The sequence below is a fragment of the Notechis scutatus genome, chromosome 1 (genome assembly GCF_049901735.1).
Source record: "Notechis scutatus isolate UNSWTSFEM ecotype Mainland chromosome 1, rNotScu1.2, whole genome shotgun sequence".
In the NCBI taxonomy this organism is placed as follows: domain Eukaryota; kingdom Metazoa; phylum Chordata; class Lepidosauria; order Squamata; family Elapidae; genus Notechis; species Notechis scutatus.
The window spans coordinates 51,572,940-51,588,848 of record NC_142009.1 but is presented as its reverse complement, the minus strand read 5'-3'; the positions used below and the strand labels follow the sequence as shown (position 1 = coordinate 51,588,848).

The following is a 15,909-nucleotide window of genomic DNA, read 5'->3' as shown; positions in this document are numbered from 1 at the left end:
CAGTCCTGCAAGGTTGTCACACTTTGGGTTCCTTTGGTTAAGTAACATCTCTAAGCAGAACTTCACAAGCAACCCTTCTCTGTATCAGCAACTTAAGATCCTGACTTTGCTGTTGTTCAGAAGAGCTAAAAAGACCTGGTTCTCCATCCTAGGCCTTTAGCAAGGGAGATTGAGACCCTTCATTTCAGTGTACATCTTTTGTTTTTATATGTTATTGGTTTTATTGTTTGTTTCTCCCTTTTTGAGAATTGGCAGTATACAACTTTAATAATTATCATTATAATCCCTCCTTGCAAGAGAGAGAGGGGAGGGCGGATAGAAAGAGAGAATCCATTTCCTATAAAAAAAAGATCAAATGTGCCTACCTCTAAATAATATGTGGAGGGAGACACTTGTAACATACATACTGAATACAAATGGGATCTTAGAACATGAAAACTGAAGAGAAAAAACCCTCCTGTTCCCAGTGTGAAAAGGCAAAAGTCAAGTACTACCACCACAAAACCTTTTCACAAGAACATAAGGGGGCATAAAGTATTATTCATGTATTCATAAAGTACTATTCATGTATTGCATGAATAGAAAAACCAAAACAACCAGCAAATTAAAACTAATGTCAATATTTAGTGTTGTGTATATTGTTATAATGTTTTCATTTTCTTTCCTTCCATTATTTTTGTAGTTTCCTCAAAATGGTAAAAGTTTGTAGTTTCCTCAAAATGATACAAGTCGGCATAAATTATCCATCACTAGCAGTGGGAGGCAGGCATTGCGGGGGTCTAATATGGGATCACTACCTATTAGGAAAAATGCAACAAAAGTAACAAGACAACAGCTAGAATAATGCAACATTATTGCAAGAAAGGGGGACTACCTTGAGAATGAGGTCCCACTCATTTTCAACATTGTGCACTTTAAGAAAACATATTTTTTGCTCAGCAAAACCTCTGCTTAGAGACTCTTCCTGGATAAAAAGAGGTTGAAAAACAGTAAGAAATCTGCCAATAATTCGGCTTTTTCCAGAGTTTTTGAGTTGCTTAGCAATTTGAAAAACTCATGAAGAAAAAAAAAACTTTTTTCCTCCCTGAACTCTTATTTGGTGCCTTTATTCCTTCCTGTAAGATATGTAGGCAAGGTAAAGGAGCCAAGCAGAGAAGAGATTTTCATTCCACCAGCTGAAGTGGTATCCGGTGGGGACCGAAAAATTTTGCCACCTCTTTTTTTTTCCCCTTCTCAAACTTCAGAGGAACGGTCGGCCTGTTTTCTAGCTGCAAATAGATAAAGAAAAGGGATCCTCTTCCTGAAACCAGAGGCGGAGCTAAACATACTAATTAAGTAATTGAATAATTGCCCCATTAAGGAAACGCGGGAAGGAATATTTAGTGTGCTTGCTACTTCAGGCTGGCTATCGTTCAAGGACTTGGCTGAGGTGGATAAGTCATACATCTGCGGTAACTGTCAGTCGATAATTATGACAGTCCGGAGGTTTTCCGGATTTTAAGAGCACAGTAAGGTTTCCCCCGTTTGTTAAAGCGCACCAGGTTTCGTAAAGCGCCTCGTTTGGGCAGCATAAATAAATGCTCTTCGTCTTTGGTGGCGAAGGTGGATTAAGTCGAAGGACAGATATATTTCCACCGCGTGCTATAGCTTGAGTAAGCGGAGCACAGTGTGGAGAATAAGACGTCGCAGAGACAGGCTAAATACTCGGAGTGACGTGGCATTGTGGGTAACTTTCAATTTGTAAGCCGCTCAAAGTCTTTGGGGAGTCGTGCGGGCTCGAAATGTAAGAATTTTTTTTAAAAAGGCTGAGATTTTATATTTATCGTTTATTTATTTATTTATTTTTTAAAAAGCTGGTATGTCACTAAAGGAGGACCAGTGTAGAACTAGACAGGCGGGATTAAAGCACGGTGAATAGATTGTATTGCTTTTTTGCAAGTTTCCATTTGCGAAGAAGAAAATGAGCTACTAGCATTGTAAGCCACCTGGATCTACTAAATCTACTGGTCAGTATTTGAGCTATTGATTTGGAGAGAGAGAAAAATTAAATGCTATTTTGTGACCAATGATACACAATCCTGAGAAGAATCTGCGCAAACTACTGTGATCTGATTGGCTGCCACCCTTAATTTTTTTAGCCAATGGCAATGAGGTTTTATGGCTTTGCGAGACATCCTGCGAAATCGCTTTTGTCTTTGTTCCTGAGCTGCGATATTGTTTTGCCACCGCAAGTGAAAAATGGGAATCCACACTTGCAAAAGACTTCGTTGCAGTTCTGATGAATGAGTTGCACCGTAGCAATTCCGAACCAATCTTCAACAAAGAAAGCATACCAGGGAGAACTAATCTGCACAGATTAATTTTGTTCTCCAGCCCCAGTTTATGGGACAGCAATCGTGCCATGCTTATTGATTATCAGACAAGTCTACTAATCCCCCTTAAGGTCATTTAATGTACTTAATTAAAGAGCAGTTAGCAAGCTTCTCTTTACCATAGTAATAGTGGCTGTTAAAAGTGATTTGTACATTACCAGTATGGTAGCTATTATTCTAAAGGTCTACTTGACATTTATATTTTCCCTAAACACTAAAAACTAAATACTTGAACAAGCATTCATGAGGCAAAATTAGAACTAGAAAAGTCTGTGCTCTTCTGTCTGTAAAGAACAGTTATGGAGTGTTAAAATGACTTTAAAGTGTTAAAAAAGTGTCATTTTTTTTTTTAAAATAAGCACTTGCTGGATTCAGATTACAAAGCAGACAGTGGCTAGATTCACAGTTTTCTGCAAGGTACAATCATACAGTAATTATATTTAAAATTAAAAAGTACAGCGGTTGTGCTACTGTAGCATTAAGATTCTAATCTGGGTTTTCTATCATACCTAACTTAAATAGAAAACCAAGCTACATATGAAATAAATAATACATGGCTAGGAGGACAGAAGTGACTAAAGGAAACGAAGTAAAACATTTCAGAACTTAACACAGTGCTTGACCTGACTCAAAGGTAGTGGAGCCTTATTAATTCTTTTTTATCTAATGGTGAGAGGATAGATGGGATGATATGAAGTCTTAAAAGGTACAATCTTTACACCCATTTCTCCTGTTTGTAATACATTTTACAATGTATTGTTTATATGTGTCTTGATGAGTCCAGATAGCTTGTAAATTCAACTTTTCTATTTAAAACTATGGAATGTTAACTCCTGGCAAATTGGTGGTGGAAAGTTCAGATTCTCCAGCAAGTTGAAGGCCAAAGATGGTTCAAGAGCTCATGTTTTGCTAATTCGCGTTTATTAAAAACAGCATATCTTAAAGAATAGCCCAGCAGACATTTTCCTTTTGGACAAAGGCTCTTACTTACCCAGGCTTCAGGGCAGCAGTTTATATCTTGTTAGGCTTGTTTAAGGAAGAGAAAGCAGAAAATAGCAAAAGGACAGTTCTTGCAAGTATTGGTACTTAAAGTTTTTAAAGTTTTCATTATATAAGTTGGAACCCTGGCACCTGGACAACATTTGTGGTGTTGACACATTGAGGGGGACTTGGCAAAATACTCTTGAAATCCTTGATGCTTTATGTGCAATTTGTCACTGAGTTCCTGATATGAGCTACCTCTTTTTAGCATTGAGTAAGTCTGTGCATATACTGTGCAGGTGCATGCCTTCAGTCTATTGTTTACCCCTGAAATCTTTTCTCAGTTTAATTTTTAAACAAAGCTGCAACCACACATCTATAAGAGAGAGAAGAGAAAGGGGAGAGGAATAAATTGCTTTTTTTCTACAAATAATAATACGAAACATAGAGAACCAGGGATGTCACCAGATTTATTTATTTATTTATTTTTGTCAAGCAATTATAAGATAACAGGTATAAGTATAAACATAGTTATACATGGATACATGAAACGGATACATATAAGAAAAATTAAAAAAGAAACAATAGGACAGGGACGATAGGCATGTTGGTGCACTTATGCACGCCCCATATAGACCTCTTAGGAAAGGGGTGAGGTCAATAGTAGACAGTCTGAGGTTAAAGTTTTTGGGGTTTGGAGAAGAAACCACAGAGTCAGGTAGAGTATTCCAGACATTGACCACTCTGATGCTGAAGTCGTATTTCCTGCAATCAAGTTTGGTGTGGTTAACCTTGAGTTTGTATCTATTATGTGCTCTTGTGTTGTTATGATTGAAGCTGAAGTATTCATCGACAGGTAGGACATTGCAATGTATAATTTTATATACTATACTTAGATCAGACTGAAGGCGGCGTAGTTCTAAGTTTTCTAGGTCTAGAATTTCAAGTCTGGTGGCATAAGGTATCCTGCAACGGGTAGAGGAGTGGAAGAACTCTTCTTGTGAAATATTTCTGGACTTTCTCAACTGTGTTAATATAAGATACATAATGCGGGTTCCAGACTGATGAGCTGTATTCAAGTATTGGTCTAGCAAATGTTTTGTATGCTCTAGTTAGTAATGTGATATTACCAGAGAAAAAGCTAAGTAGGATTAGGTTAACAACTCTTAATGCCTTCTTGGCTATGTAGTTACAGTGGGCTTTAGCACGTAGATCATTAGAGATGAGAACTCCAAGGTCCTTGACAGAGTTTGGATCATCAACAAGGTCTTGACTATTCAGCTTGTATTTCTGGAACCATAGACCTGCACATGGTAATTTAGTTTACACCATTCCTCTGGGCAATATCCCCAAGGCTACGGGATTGGGTAGTTTCCATCCTTTAGGATTGGGCATCTTACCTCAAAGAGGGAATCCTGTCCAAGAGGATGTTAAACTAAATTGGTGCTGGACTGATTTGGCACAGCACTTAGTAAACAGGACACCAGTGTTTTGTAATGTATCCTCTTGATCTTCTCTTTAGCCTACAGTAATCATTGAATACATTCACCTTTATTTTGATGAGTTGATGGAAACAATGCAGAATGGCAGAGAGCAATATAGTGTGGGTAAGACTGATAGGCACATATGTCAGAGACAAATACATTTCCTGATGCACAATGGGTATTTTCCCTCAGTTGTTACTGGAAGCAGCTTGAGACCTACTTATTATTAACACTGGTCAGTGTGATGCACACACCCGTCATGATTTTAAATGTTTAGATACCATTAAAATTGATGAATCCCACCTCCCCCTCACCTCTTCGTACTATTTAATTTGTATATATTCAAGCAGCTTACCGGATAAAAACCTTTTAATGTTCTATTTATTTATTTTAACAGTGTTGCTTGTGATGGCTGTATAATCAGATAAGGGTCATTAAATCACTTGTGATTAAATAGGATAATAATATTTGCTCACCCTATTAATATTGGAGCTTATGCTGACTGTATTTTTGAAATTTTAAATGAAGATATATATTTTTAATTACATGAAAAGGATGCATTATCTCATTGTGTGGATTATGCCCTTTACTTCATCTACCAGAATGTTTGCACATATTGGCCTTCAGATTTCCTCATGTTCTTACATGTTGACCTCAGGCATTTCTTTAGTCTCCCATCTGGCATCTGTTTTTTGTCTTCCACATTGTTCTAGCAGGTTTCCACTCTCAGACCATTCAACATTCTGTAAGAAACACTAAGGAAATAAGTGTTGGTATTCTTCATAGCTGAATGATGAAGAATATTTATGTTCAATTCACCAGCTGACATTTTTCACTGACCTTTATCTTCCAACTGTTTGCAAAAGATCCCACTACTGTATTTTTTCAATCCTTGGAAGAAGAATTTGCAGAGTTGAATTACATTTTCCTCTCTCCTTAGGGCCAAATCCAAGACATTCCATCTGAGCACAGGTTCTGCTGCAGATTGGTCATTCTACTCCTTACATACTTCAAAGGAGGAACAAGGAGACACTAACATAGTGTTTTTCTTTCCCTGTTCAACAATATATGCCTGAAATCTGGAACTGGATTGGATACTGAATCTTGTAGTTTCTGCAGAATCCACAACTTTAGGCAATGGCCATCTTGCACTCATTGGAATCACAAGGAGGTAGATGATTGGCTGCCTGGATTTAATAGCCAGTTCTTCTCTTCTATTGCATGATACACCACTATAAGAAGGGGGGAATGGAAGACAGAAACAGGAATGGCTATGACTTGCTGAAGTTCACTTAATTGTTTGAAAATATTGTTTCTTGTTGCAATTGAATGTACTTGTGTTTTCATACTTCTCTAGAAAGAATAAATGTTCATGGAACAGAAGTGAAAGTGGGTTTATTGATCAATCTGTATGAAAAAAATTGCTCTGGAAGGAAGAAAGAATAATATTGGTTTGACTTATCAAGAACTCTGTTTTAATATGAAAATGACTCTTATGATATTATCATGATTGGTTGCTGTTAATGCACCATCTTGGAAGGTAGAGAGTTCTTTGGGATTGAAAGATTACCATTTGATTCATCTCACTATTGCTTAGTCACGTGTCTTGAATGGTTGGTTGACAGTTTTGTAAACTCTTCTAGTTTTGTGATTTGACTTCATCATTGAATGTACTCTAAATTACTCACTTAGGTTACTTGAAATTTGGTAGAGGGGTTCATGATGAAAATGTTACAATTGCTCCAGATTTTATCACACTCTAACACAATTAAAGGCTTCTTAAAAATTAAGGAGTTGAACCTTGAAATATATAAATTTCTGTGAAATTGGACAGAGATTTCAGTTTTCATAAATTTTCCCCCAAATTTCATCCCATTTATATGATTACTATATTGGAATAAAATAGATTATATCCATCTTTTTCTCCCATCCCATGCTGAATTGAGTCAGATTGGTATATTTTTACAGTTACCTGGGCAAGATTTTTCTATTTCTTGATTAAAATAAAACTGGTAATCTTATCACATCACTTTCTGGAAATATCCCTATGAGGCTAACATTATGCCTCCATCTGGACTTAATTCTTAATATATAATTCTTAATTATATTTTTAATTTAGTCTGATTTGTTGAAGAAGCCAGGAAATCATTTATAGGTGATTAATATTTTCTCCACCTTCTCTGCACATAAGCTGCTATACCAATGTGACTTTCTTATACAAGCCACTAATCAGAATACAGTGTGGGTGTTCCCCCTTTTATCCCAAGGAAAAGTCTTTTTGATATGGCCACTCCATTTGTGAAATATTAGATTTAGTTTCTGTCCCAAGCTGTATTGGCAACTGGATTATTGCACCTTGTAAAGGGAAAAGATGGGGGAACAATTAAGCAGGGGTGTCAAACTTGACACAGTGGCATCACATGATGCATGGCAACTTTCCCCCCTTTGCTAAACCAGACATTGGTGTGGCCAGCACATGACACATCTAGCCCGCAGGCCGCAAGTTTGACAGCCCTGAATTAGAGAATGCTTTGTGTCGTTCAGATGCATTTAATAAAACACTTTTGTGATCAACAAGGGCATTTTGTAGGAGATATATGCTGGTTGCTTCTTTAAATCCACACATTTTTGAAAATTGCCAGGAAAAGCTGAACAGTAGTAGTAGTAGTAGTAGTAGTAGTAGTAGTAGTAGTAGTAGTGCCAACCCTCAAGTTAGACAAGGGGTTTTTACTTTTCTAGTAATTTTTCCATCTAGATCGCTAGCCAAATTAAGTGATGTAACTATAATATAAAACTGAATTTGGATAGAGTAAAAAATAAGAGGTATCTATGATTCAATACCCAACTTTAAACCCATAGGCTTTGATTTTGAATTGTTGGTCTCAAGCAAACAAAATTAGTCTCTTCAACAGATTAAGAAATATAAACTGGCCAAAGAAACACACACAAATCCAATTTGTGTGACAGACTAGGGAAAATCCAACTATTGTCCAACCAGTCTACTTTAGCATTAGTTACATGGAGATTTTTCACAATTTGTCCTTGTGCAATAATGGAAAGAAATTCTGTGCTTTATTAGTGGAAGAGGTTCTTCAAGATCATGTAGTTTCAAAAAAAGCTTTAGTTCGCTTCTTTAGTTACAAAGGATACACTGGTGCTGAAAGATGCTGTGTGTACTGAACAGAATTTTCGGAGCTATTAAAAGTTCTTAAAAGAGCCATTAAGTTTTTTATGCTACTGCTACCTTATGCTTTTTAAGAAACCCTTTCCTTATACTTATCTCCTTCATTTATACTGAATTTCCTTCCTTTTTAAATACAAGTTATTATTAATTTCTGTGTTGTCAGTACCCAGTTTCTTCTCCAACTATTTAAAATGTACATATATAGAAGTTTTATTTTTTAGCATCAATGTTTCCAGAATTTTATTGGATGATTCATTGGAATTAATCCAACATGTTCTACTAAGTAACTTCTTAGGAATAAAATAACAAAGAAGAAATGCTACTATAAGACTTGGGTTAGTAGGAAGGATAGCGTGAATGTTGAAGGTCACTGCTTCGGCATTTACAATGATCTATTCCTATATGTAAAATAGTGCAATAAACTCTGAATAGTAAACACATTATTAAGATTTTGGAAAGAGCTAAAATTTGGTGAACAGAATGCAAAGCCAAATTGCTGGATGGAAGGATCAATTATGAATTGAGGTGTTCAGTTTTAATTCTATTTTTTTTAAAAAAAACAAAACAAAACAGTATTGCCACCCTCTCATCTCATTTCATTTCATCTCAAAAAATTTTGAGAGAGCTGAAGAGTGACTGGAGTGGAAAAATACAGTCAAAGGGAGAAGAAAGCTCTTATTCCCTGCTCCCTCCAATTTCTCTCCCATCTTTCACTTTTGGTAATGCTTTGCAAAAATAACCTGCTCTGCCCAGGATGATCTTGGCTCATAGGCTTTTCTCAGTAGCTCAGAACAAGATGGCCGTTTGTCCAATTTACTGCTAAAATTGATTGTATTACTTGAAATTACCAGAGAGTCCCTCCACATCATTTTTTTCAAGTATCCTTAGAAACAAGGACTCGTGTTATACAATCATAGACTTAAGCACATTTGGAGGTCATTTAGTCAATACCTGCTTAATGTATTACAGATTTGCTTAAATAAATTTAATGAAAGAGGGCTTCCGCTGTCATTTTGAAAATTTTTGTTGCCTTCAAGAAAATCAATTATGCTCAAGAACTCATACCAAGCAAAAAATGTTTGCCAAGAAAATTGCAATGTTTATTAGCTATCCCTTTTAAGGATCTATCGTACTGTAGATATAACTTATTAATTATGTCACTGAGCAATTATATGGGTAATGAGAGCCATCGGAATGTATGATTCTTTAATTTCTAAGGCAAGACATCCATGAGATTGGCTATGGAGAAGGAAAATTTTGTGATGCAGTACTTGATTGTCCATCAGGATTCTGACTAGGAGCAGAGAAATCTATTCATAACTTCTAAGTAACTGTCCAAGGAACTCCAGTCCATAGAAGAAATTCATAAGAAAATGTATAGAGTTTGGTTGGATCTGTCAGAGGCTTATGTAGGCCAGCAGACAGTCCCACAGATTCTAGTTGAAAATCCAGAGCACGATATGAAAATTCTTATGCCCCTTAGCAGCTGCTGATCAGAAACATTTTGACTCTGAAATTAGAAAGAATATATTAAAATAGTAAACAACAGCTTTACGACCTAGAGCAGGGCTGTCAAACTCCCAACCTGCGGGCCAAATGTGTCACGCGCTGGCCGCACCCATGCCCGGTTTATTGAAGGGTGGGGAGAAGTCATGCTACATCATGTGATGCCACCATGACATGAATTTGACACCCCTGATCTAGAGCATTTTCCCAATTATTTATATAATTCACTTTAAAGCTCTCTAATGGTGGCTGAAGGAAATCATAATATGAAGGCTGATATAGAGTTGCCTGCAACTGCCTGTAGGTGTCACTGCATACCTAGGCTTGGATGGGGTTGATGGGTAAACATAGGTTGCAGATGGCTGCAGATGGGTCAATGTGCACACCCCTCAAATCACAACTGCATGTTATTGGTCCAACTTCCTGTTTTGTGTTTGAGTGCCCCCTTGCCAGAATGTTACATTAGCAGAAATATAAATGGAACACCTATGCAAATGTCCCCAAACAACAGATACATATGTTCTCTGACATACAGTGATGGAGAAATCTGCTTGACCGTTAAGTTTGGTGCATAAAAATATTGTTTGTTTGCTTTGAATTTGTAAATCATTTACTTTAATTGAATGATAATGATGAAATAACTTAGGTATATCCTTCACATCAAATATATTTACATACTTCTCTGCTTTCTCCTCTTTTTCCAAGTTAAAAGGTCCCAAGGGCAATAATTTTGTTTCCTAGTTGAGTTGTTATCTTGTAATAATTTTAGTTATTTTTCTCTGCAACATTTTAAGCTACAGATAACAGCAAGGTAGAATAATTAGAACTTTATAACTTATATATGAGGTTTGATATGGATACTTTTAATTTTTATTTCTTTTCCCAAAGTTCCATAGGACTTTTCCCCCAAAAAGTTATACATTGAGTCAATGTTTCCATTATCAAATAAAATGAAATTATCTACTCTAAGTTTATTTTTCTAAAGTGGTTTCCCCCCCCCCCCCCAAAAAAAAAAGGTCTCTGGACAACTGCATAACTGGATAGAAGCATTCCTGTCAAACAGACAACAAATGGTCAAAATTGGGAGCATCCTATCAAATTCTGTACCTATCAACAGTGGTGTCCCCCAAGGCAGTGTTCTAGGACCAACTCTCTTCATACTCTACATAAATGACCTCTGTGATCACATCAAGAGCAACTGCGTTCTTTTTGCTGATGATGTAAAGCTATTCAACACCACAGACAATACTGCTACCCTTCAAAAAGACTTCAGCTATGTTTCAGAATGGTCAAACAAATGGCAACTTCAAATCTCAACAAATAAATGCTCTGTCTTACATATTGGCAAAAAAAAAAATCAGAAAATAAAATACAAGCTGAATAGTCAAGACCTTGTTGATGATCCAAACTCTATCAAGGACCTTGGAATTCTCATCTCTAATGATCTAAGTGCTAAAGCCCACTGTAACTACATAGCCAAAAAGGCATTAAGAGTTGTTAACCTAATCCTACATAGCTTTTTCTCTGGTAATATCACATTACTAATGAGAGCATACAAAACATTTGCTAGACCAATACTTGAATACAGCTCATCAGTCTGGAACCCACATTACATATCTGATATTAACACAGTTGAGAAAGTCCAGAAATATTTCACAAGAAGAGTTCTCCACTCTTCTAATCATTGCAGAATACCTTATGCCACCAGACTTGAAATTCTAGACCTAGAAAACTTAGAACTACGCCACTTTCGGTCCGATCTAAGCATAGTATATAAAATCATACATTGCAATGTCCTACAGTCAATGAATACTTCAGCTTCAACCATAACAATACAAGAGCACACAATAGATACAAACTCAAGGTTAACCACACCAAACTTGATTGCAGAAAATACGACTTCAGCAACAGAGTGGTCAGTGTCTGATATACTCTACCTGACTCTGTGGTTTCTTCCCCAAACCCTAAAAACTTTAACCTTAGACTGTCTACTATTGACCTCACCCCTTTCCTAAGAGGTCTGTAGGGGGCATGCATAAGCACACCAACGTGCCTACTGTCCCTGTCCTATTGTTTCTTTTTATTTTTCTTATATGTATCCATTTCATATATTCATAACTATGTTTATACTTATACCTATTATCTTGCAAGCGATTGACAAATCCAATCCAATCAATCAATCAATCAATCAATCAATAATTAAAATGGAGTGCTAAAAATACACGGTTAGGTTAATCTAGATTAGTTAGATGGCAGCAACTGCAGGTAGTCCTTCAGTTATGACTGTAATGGAGCCTGCATATCATGGTCTTAACTCATGACAGTCATAAATATAATCACCCTTGTGACCAACCCAACTCTACAACCTTTTTTGCAGCGCTCATTAAGGGTTTATTAATTATATGAATATTTTGCTATGGGCCAGTTTTGCCAAAAACTAGAAGTAAATTCTGGCTTTCAACAAAACCATTGTAAAACATGGACACACGACCCAAAATTCAGGCACATGAATGTGGGATGGGAGAAGCTGTCAGAATTTTGAATCTGGGTCTTAAGTGTCCCCAGAAGGTGTGTCGTAACTTTGAATGTTTGCTAAGCAGCTGATCATAAGTTGAGGTAACTGGTAACCAGTAACCACTCTGGGCTGTAGTCCATAAATATATCAGTGTTGGACTGATTGGTTCTTTTAATAGGAGACTATGGAAATCTATGGAACATATACTAGATAGGGAAATTGGGGGAGGGGAGTGGAAATCCCAGATGACAATAGCAAAATACAAACCAAAATAATTCTTCATTATGCTACAATGTCTTGATTGTAGCAGTGCATTATCTAATAACATGTATAATCCATATATTGAAATGTGAAACATCATCTCAAGCATGAATGCAATACCCCAAACACACTGCTGAGTGTAGTAAACTCTTTCTATAAACTACCTAGGTTTATAGAAGCTTAGAAATGTCTTTATTATTGGCAATACATCTTCAGAAGAAAAGTTTACAAGGTTTGGTCAAAATGTTCAGTTTCTAATCTTGTTGGTTGTATTCTTGACAACTGAAAATTTGCTTGGATGTGGTTTTGTTTTAGCGCTCTATCTAACTCAGTGATGGCTAACCATTTCATCATCGCATGCCAAAAGTACGCACACACACACATGCATGCATGCCTGCACCCATAATGCAATGCCTGTGTGACTCCCCTGTGCATGTGCATGCAGGGTCCCTGTGCATTCATGCATGACTTCCTATGCGCACTCCACCCCCTGCGCATGCACATGCATTTCCCATGCACGTGTCTCCCCCGTGCAGGCACAGCAGATACCTGACAATCAGCTGGCTAGCAGTGGGTGCACGCATGTGCAATGATCAGTTCCGGGTGACAGCTCGCATGCTCTGCATGCCACTTCCAGCATGCATGCCATAGGTTCACCATCATGGATCTAATTCTTCTGCAGTTTTCCAGGTCAGACCCCACAGGAAAAAATATTCAAATGGATTGTGCATTGATTTATATTGAGCCTCTTTTACTATTTGAAAGCCCATTTCCTCAATTAGAAATTTATTTTAATAACTTGCCTCTTTGCGTGTTTACCCTAAATCAGGGGTGTTAAACTTGCATCATCATTGCAGCATTACATGAAAGATTGGGACTTTTTCCCCCTTCGCTAAACCGGGCAGGGGCGGGGCCAGCATATGACGCATTTGGCCCGTGGGACACGAGTTTGACACCCCTGCCCTAAATTAATTATAAATAGCAAAAAACCAACAACAACTCACTAGACCAGAGGCCCCCAACCTTTTGGGCACCAGGTTCTATGGAGAAAGTTTTTTCTGCGGATCAGAGGGGGTATGGTTTTGTGTGCTACATGCATCCCCCAGATGAGGCTTTTCTTGTTTGCGTGGCCCAGTTGCTGGCATGCCCCAGCCCAGTGCCGGTCCAGAGATCAGGTGTTGGGGACCCCTGCACTAGACTTCTCCATGGAGATAGCTTGAAAATTTTATTACCATCCATTTGAATGCCAGTGACCATTCTTGCAGTGTACCAAATAATTGCTACTGCCTGCGAATTGATGGCTTTGATTATGTTTCCATCATTCTGTTGTTGTTATTTGAACATTACAGTTTTCCTGCCTTAGAAGAGAGAGAAGCCATTGTGGCATGCCTTGAGTTGATTCCGACATTTCCAATTATTCATAAGTGGTGCTCTTTCTAGAATTTGAGAGACAAAGAAATGTATTTAATTTCAAATATCACAAATACATTTGCAAATCATGAATAATAATTATTTATTTCACTACCACAGGTGAAAATATTGAGAAATTCCCTGATAAGGAAGCCTTGTTTACCAGTTTGATGGCTCTCTTATTCCAAAGCAAGACATATGACATGGAAATCAGAAACCCCTGAGGGCAAGGAAGGAGCTTAAGAGCCTATTAGTTGTTCACGTCCTGTCCATGACTTTATTAAATATTTTACCCTTTGAATCTGGCAGTTTTCCACTGCTCGTCTTCCTCCCATCTATCTATGAAAGTGATTAAAAATGTTGAAACACATTGCCAAACAACCAAGGAGGCTGCTGCCTTCAAATGGAGACTTCAGCCATTTTCCCCTGTTGTTACAGAGTCAGAAATAAGCAGACAGTTTTCCGGCATCCGACTTAAAGTGCTTATAGCCTGACCTTCACCTGTACACAAGTGTTGCTTCTACTCTGTCCTATCAAGCCAGCTGAAAGGAATTACTGGAGTTGCCAGGTAACCAAACCTAGCCTTCTTGACATATGAGCCAGTTATTAACCTGAACATTTGAGTAGTCTGTCTCCTCAGTTAAATAACAAGTAAAAGGTACTTATCATTTACAGTGATGTGGCATTCGCTTTACCTGTACATCAGACATAGGCTCTATCTTCAATGTCAGAAAAGAGCAGAGTTTTACTAGGAAGACAGTCAAACAGGACAGATGGTGATACGGTTTAATCAGCTTTGCTAAAGGCTAAAAGGAGCTGCGTGAAATGGACAATTGGGGTAAGACACAAAATGCTTTGCAAATTTAAAGTTGTATGTTTCTACCTTTAACGTTTTGAGTATCTTTTTAAAATGGATTAGGTACACATTTATAAATAGATTGCTAGGTGCTTTGCTTGTCGCAGCATAAAACCAATGATTAAATACTGTATATCTGAAGTGTCTGCATATTTCAGATGCAGAACTGATAAAGTTGCAATTATGCAGTAACTAAGTGGGTTTTAGTAGCTCTACAGCTGGAATCAGAAGAGTTTTTAATGTACAGCAGAATGTGAAGTTGTTTCAGATATTCATGGAAAATTTCAGTTCAAAAATATTCTATCATCTCTCTTAAAATAGTCCTGCTGCATTGGTAAATAAGGATGTTGTATGCTCTCTGTTTGTCTCAGACAGCCATGCCACCTAATTTACATGGTGTTATTGCCATACAGTATAAGTCAAGAGATATACCATTGTAGTGAATATATCAAGATTTGCAAGTGACTTTTCAGTTTCAATTGGTTTTCCCTCCCTAACAGATCTAGGTCAGTCTGGCCTGAATTGTATGTATATCTGTATATGGTATAAAGCACCGATTCCCTTTAAATATTTTTGTATTATTTCTAGATATTACCGTGCTCCAAGTATCTGTCACTCAACTTAAGAAATTCAACACTGCCAGGATTTCAAATTAAGGAGAAATGCTGCATCATCTCTCAACTAGCTGCCCAAGGCCATTTCCACTGATGCAGCGGTCATTATTTATTTAAGGTGCCTTATCAAGAAGCAGCCTGCCTATAAACATGATTTGCCTGGTTCTGCACTGTGGTTTCCTGCTTCATGCCATTGAAACATCCATCACCGTTTATTATACAACCTTACCTCTCGCCAGTTCCCAGGGACATTTCCCAAGTCTTGAAAATGTGGGTGCTTTCAAGAACATTTCCATTGTGCCATCCCAAGCGACCTGTGGACTGCCAGAAAGGAGTACTTTTTGTCAAAGTTCAGCTGTGGTTGAAAGTATTAACTTTTGTATCCGGCAATTTTGCATTCAGAAGTGTCCGTATAGATCATCTCCAGCTTCTTATGCTGCCATTCTTTCAGAAGGCTTGGGCAATGTTATCCAGCAAGATCAAAATGATGTGCCTCCTGGATCTTTTAGCAACACAAGTATTATTTTTCATGGTGAAAAGGGTTGTTTTTCCACTCCTCATCCTCGGAAGCTTACTGTTTCATTTACTTTATCTGTATGGTTGAAACCCGAGAAAGAAGGTGTAATGTAAGTAGCTGGCAGATGGTTAGTCAACCAGTAAAATCAGACATGATAATAGACATAATTTCTTTTGAGGTCATATAAAGCGAATGGCACACTAATGTTA

At 37.4% G+C, this 15,909-nt stretch overlaps 1 protein-coding gene across 2 annotated transcripts in view; it reads left to right on the top strand.

Moving 5' to 3' along the window:
* Positions 1-14,258: 14,258 nt before the first annotated feature.
* Positions 14,259-15,909, top strand: part of USH2A (usherin) — a 502,972-nt gene continuing 501,321 nt past the window's right edge. For both annotated transcript variants that reach the window (XM_087963894.1, XM_087963886.1), the window contains exons 1-2: positions 14,259-14,551; positions 15,158-15,809. In XM_087963894.1, coding sequence (XP_087820020.1) covers positions 15,334-15,809 — 476 coding nt within the window. In that variant the 5' untranslated portion in view covers positions 14,259-14,551; positions 15,158-15,333. The remainder of the gene's footprint in view (positions 14,552-15,157; positions 15,810-15,909) is intronic.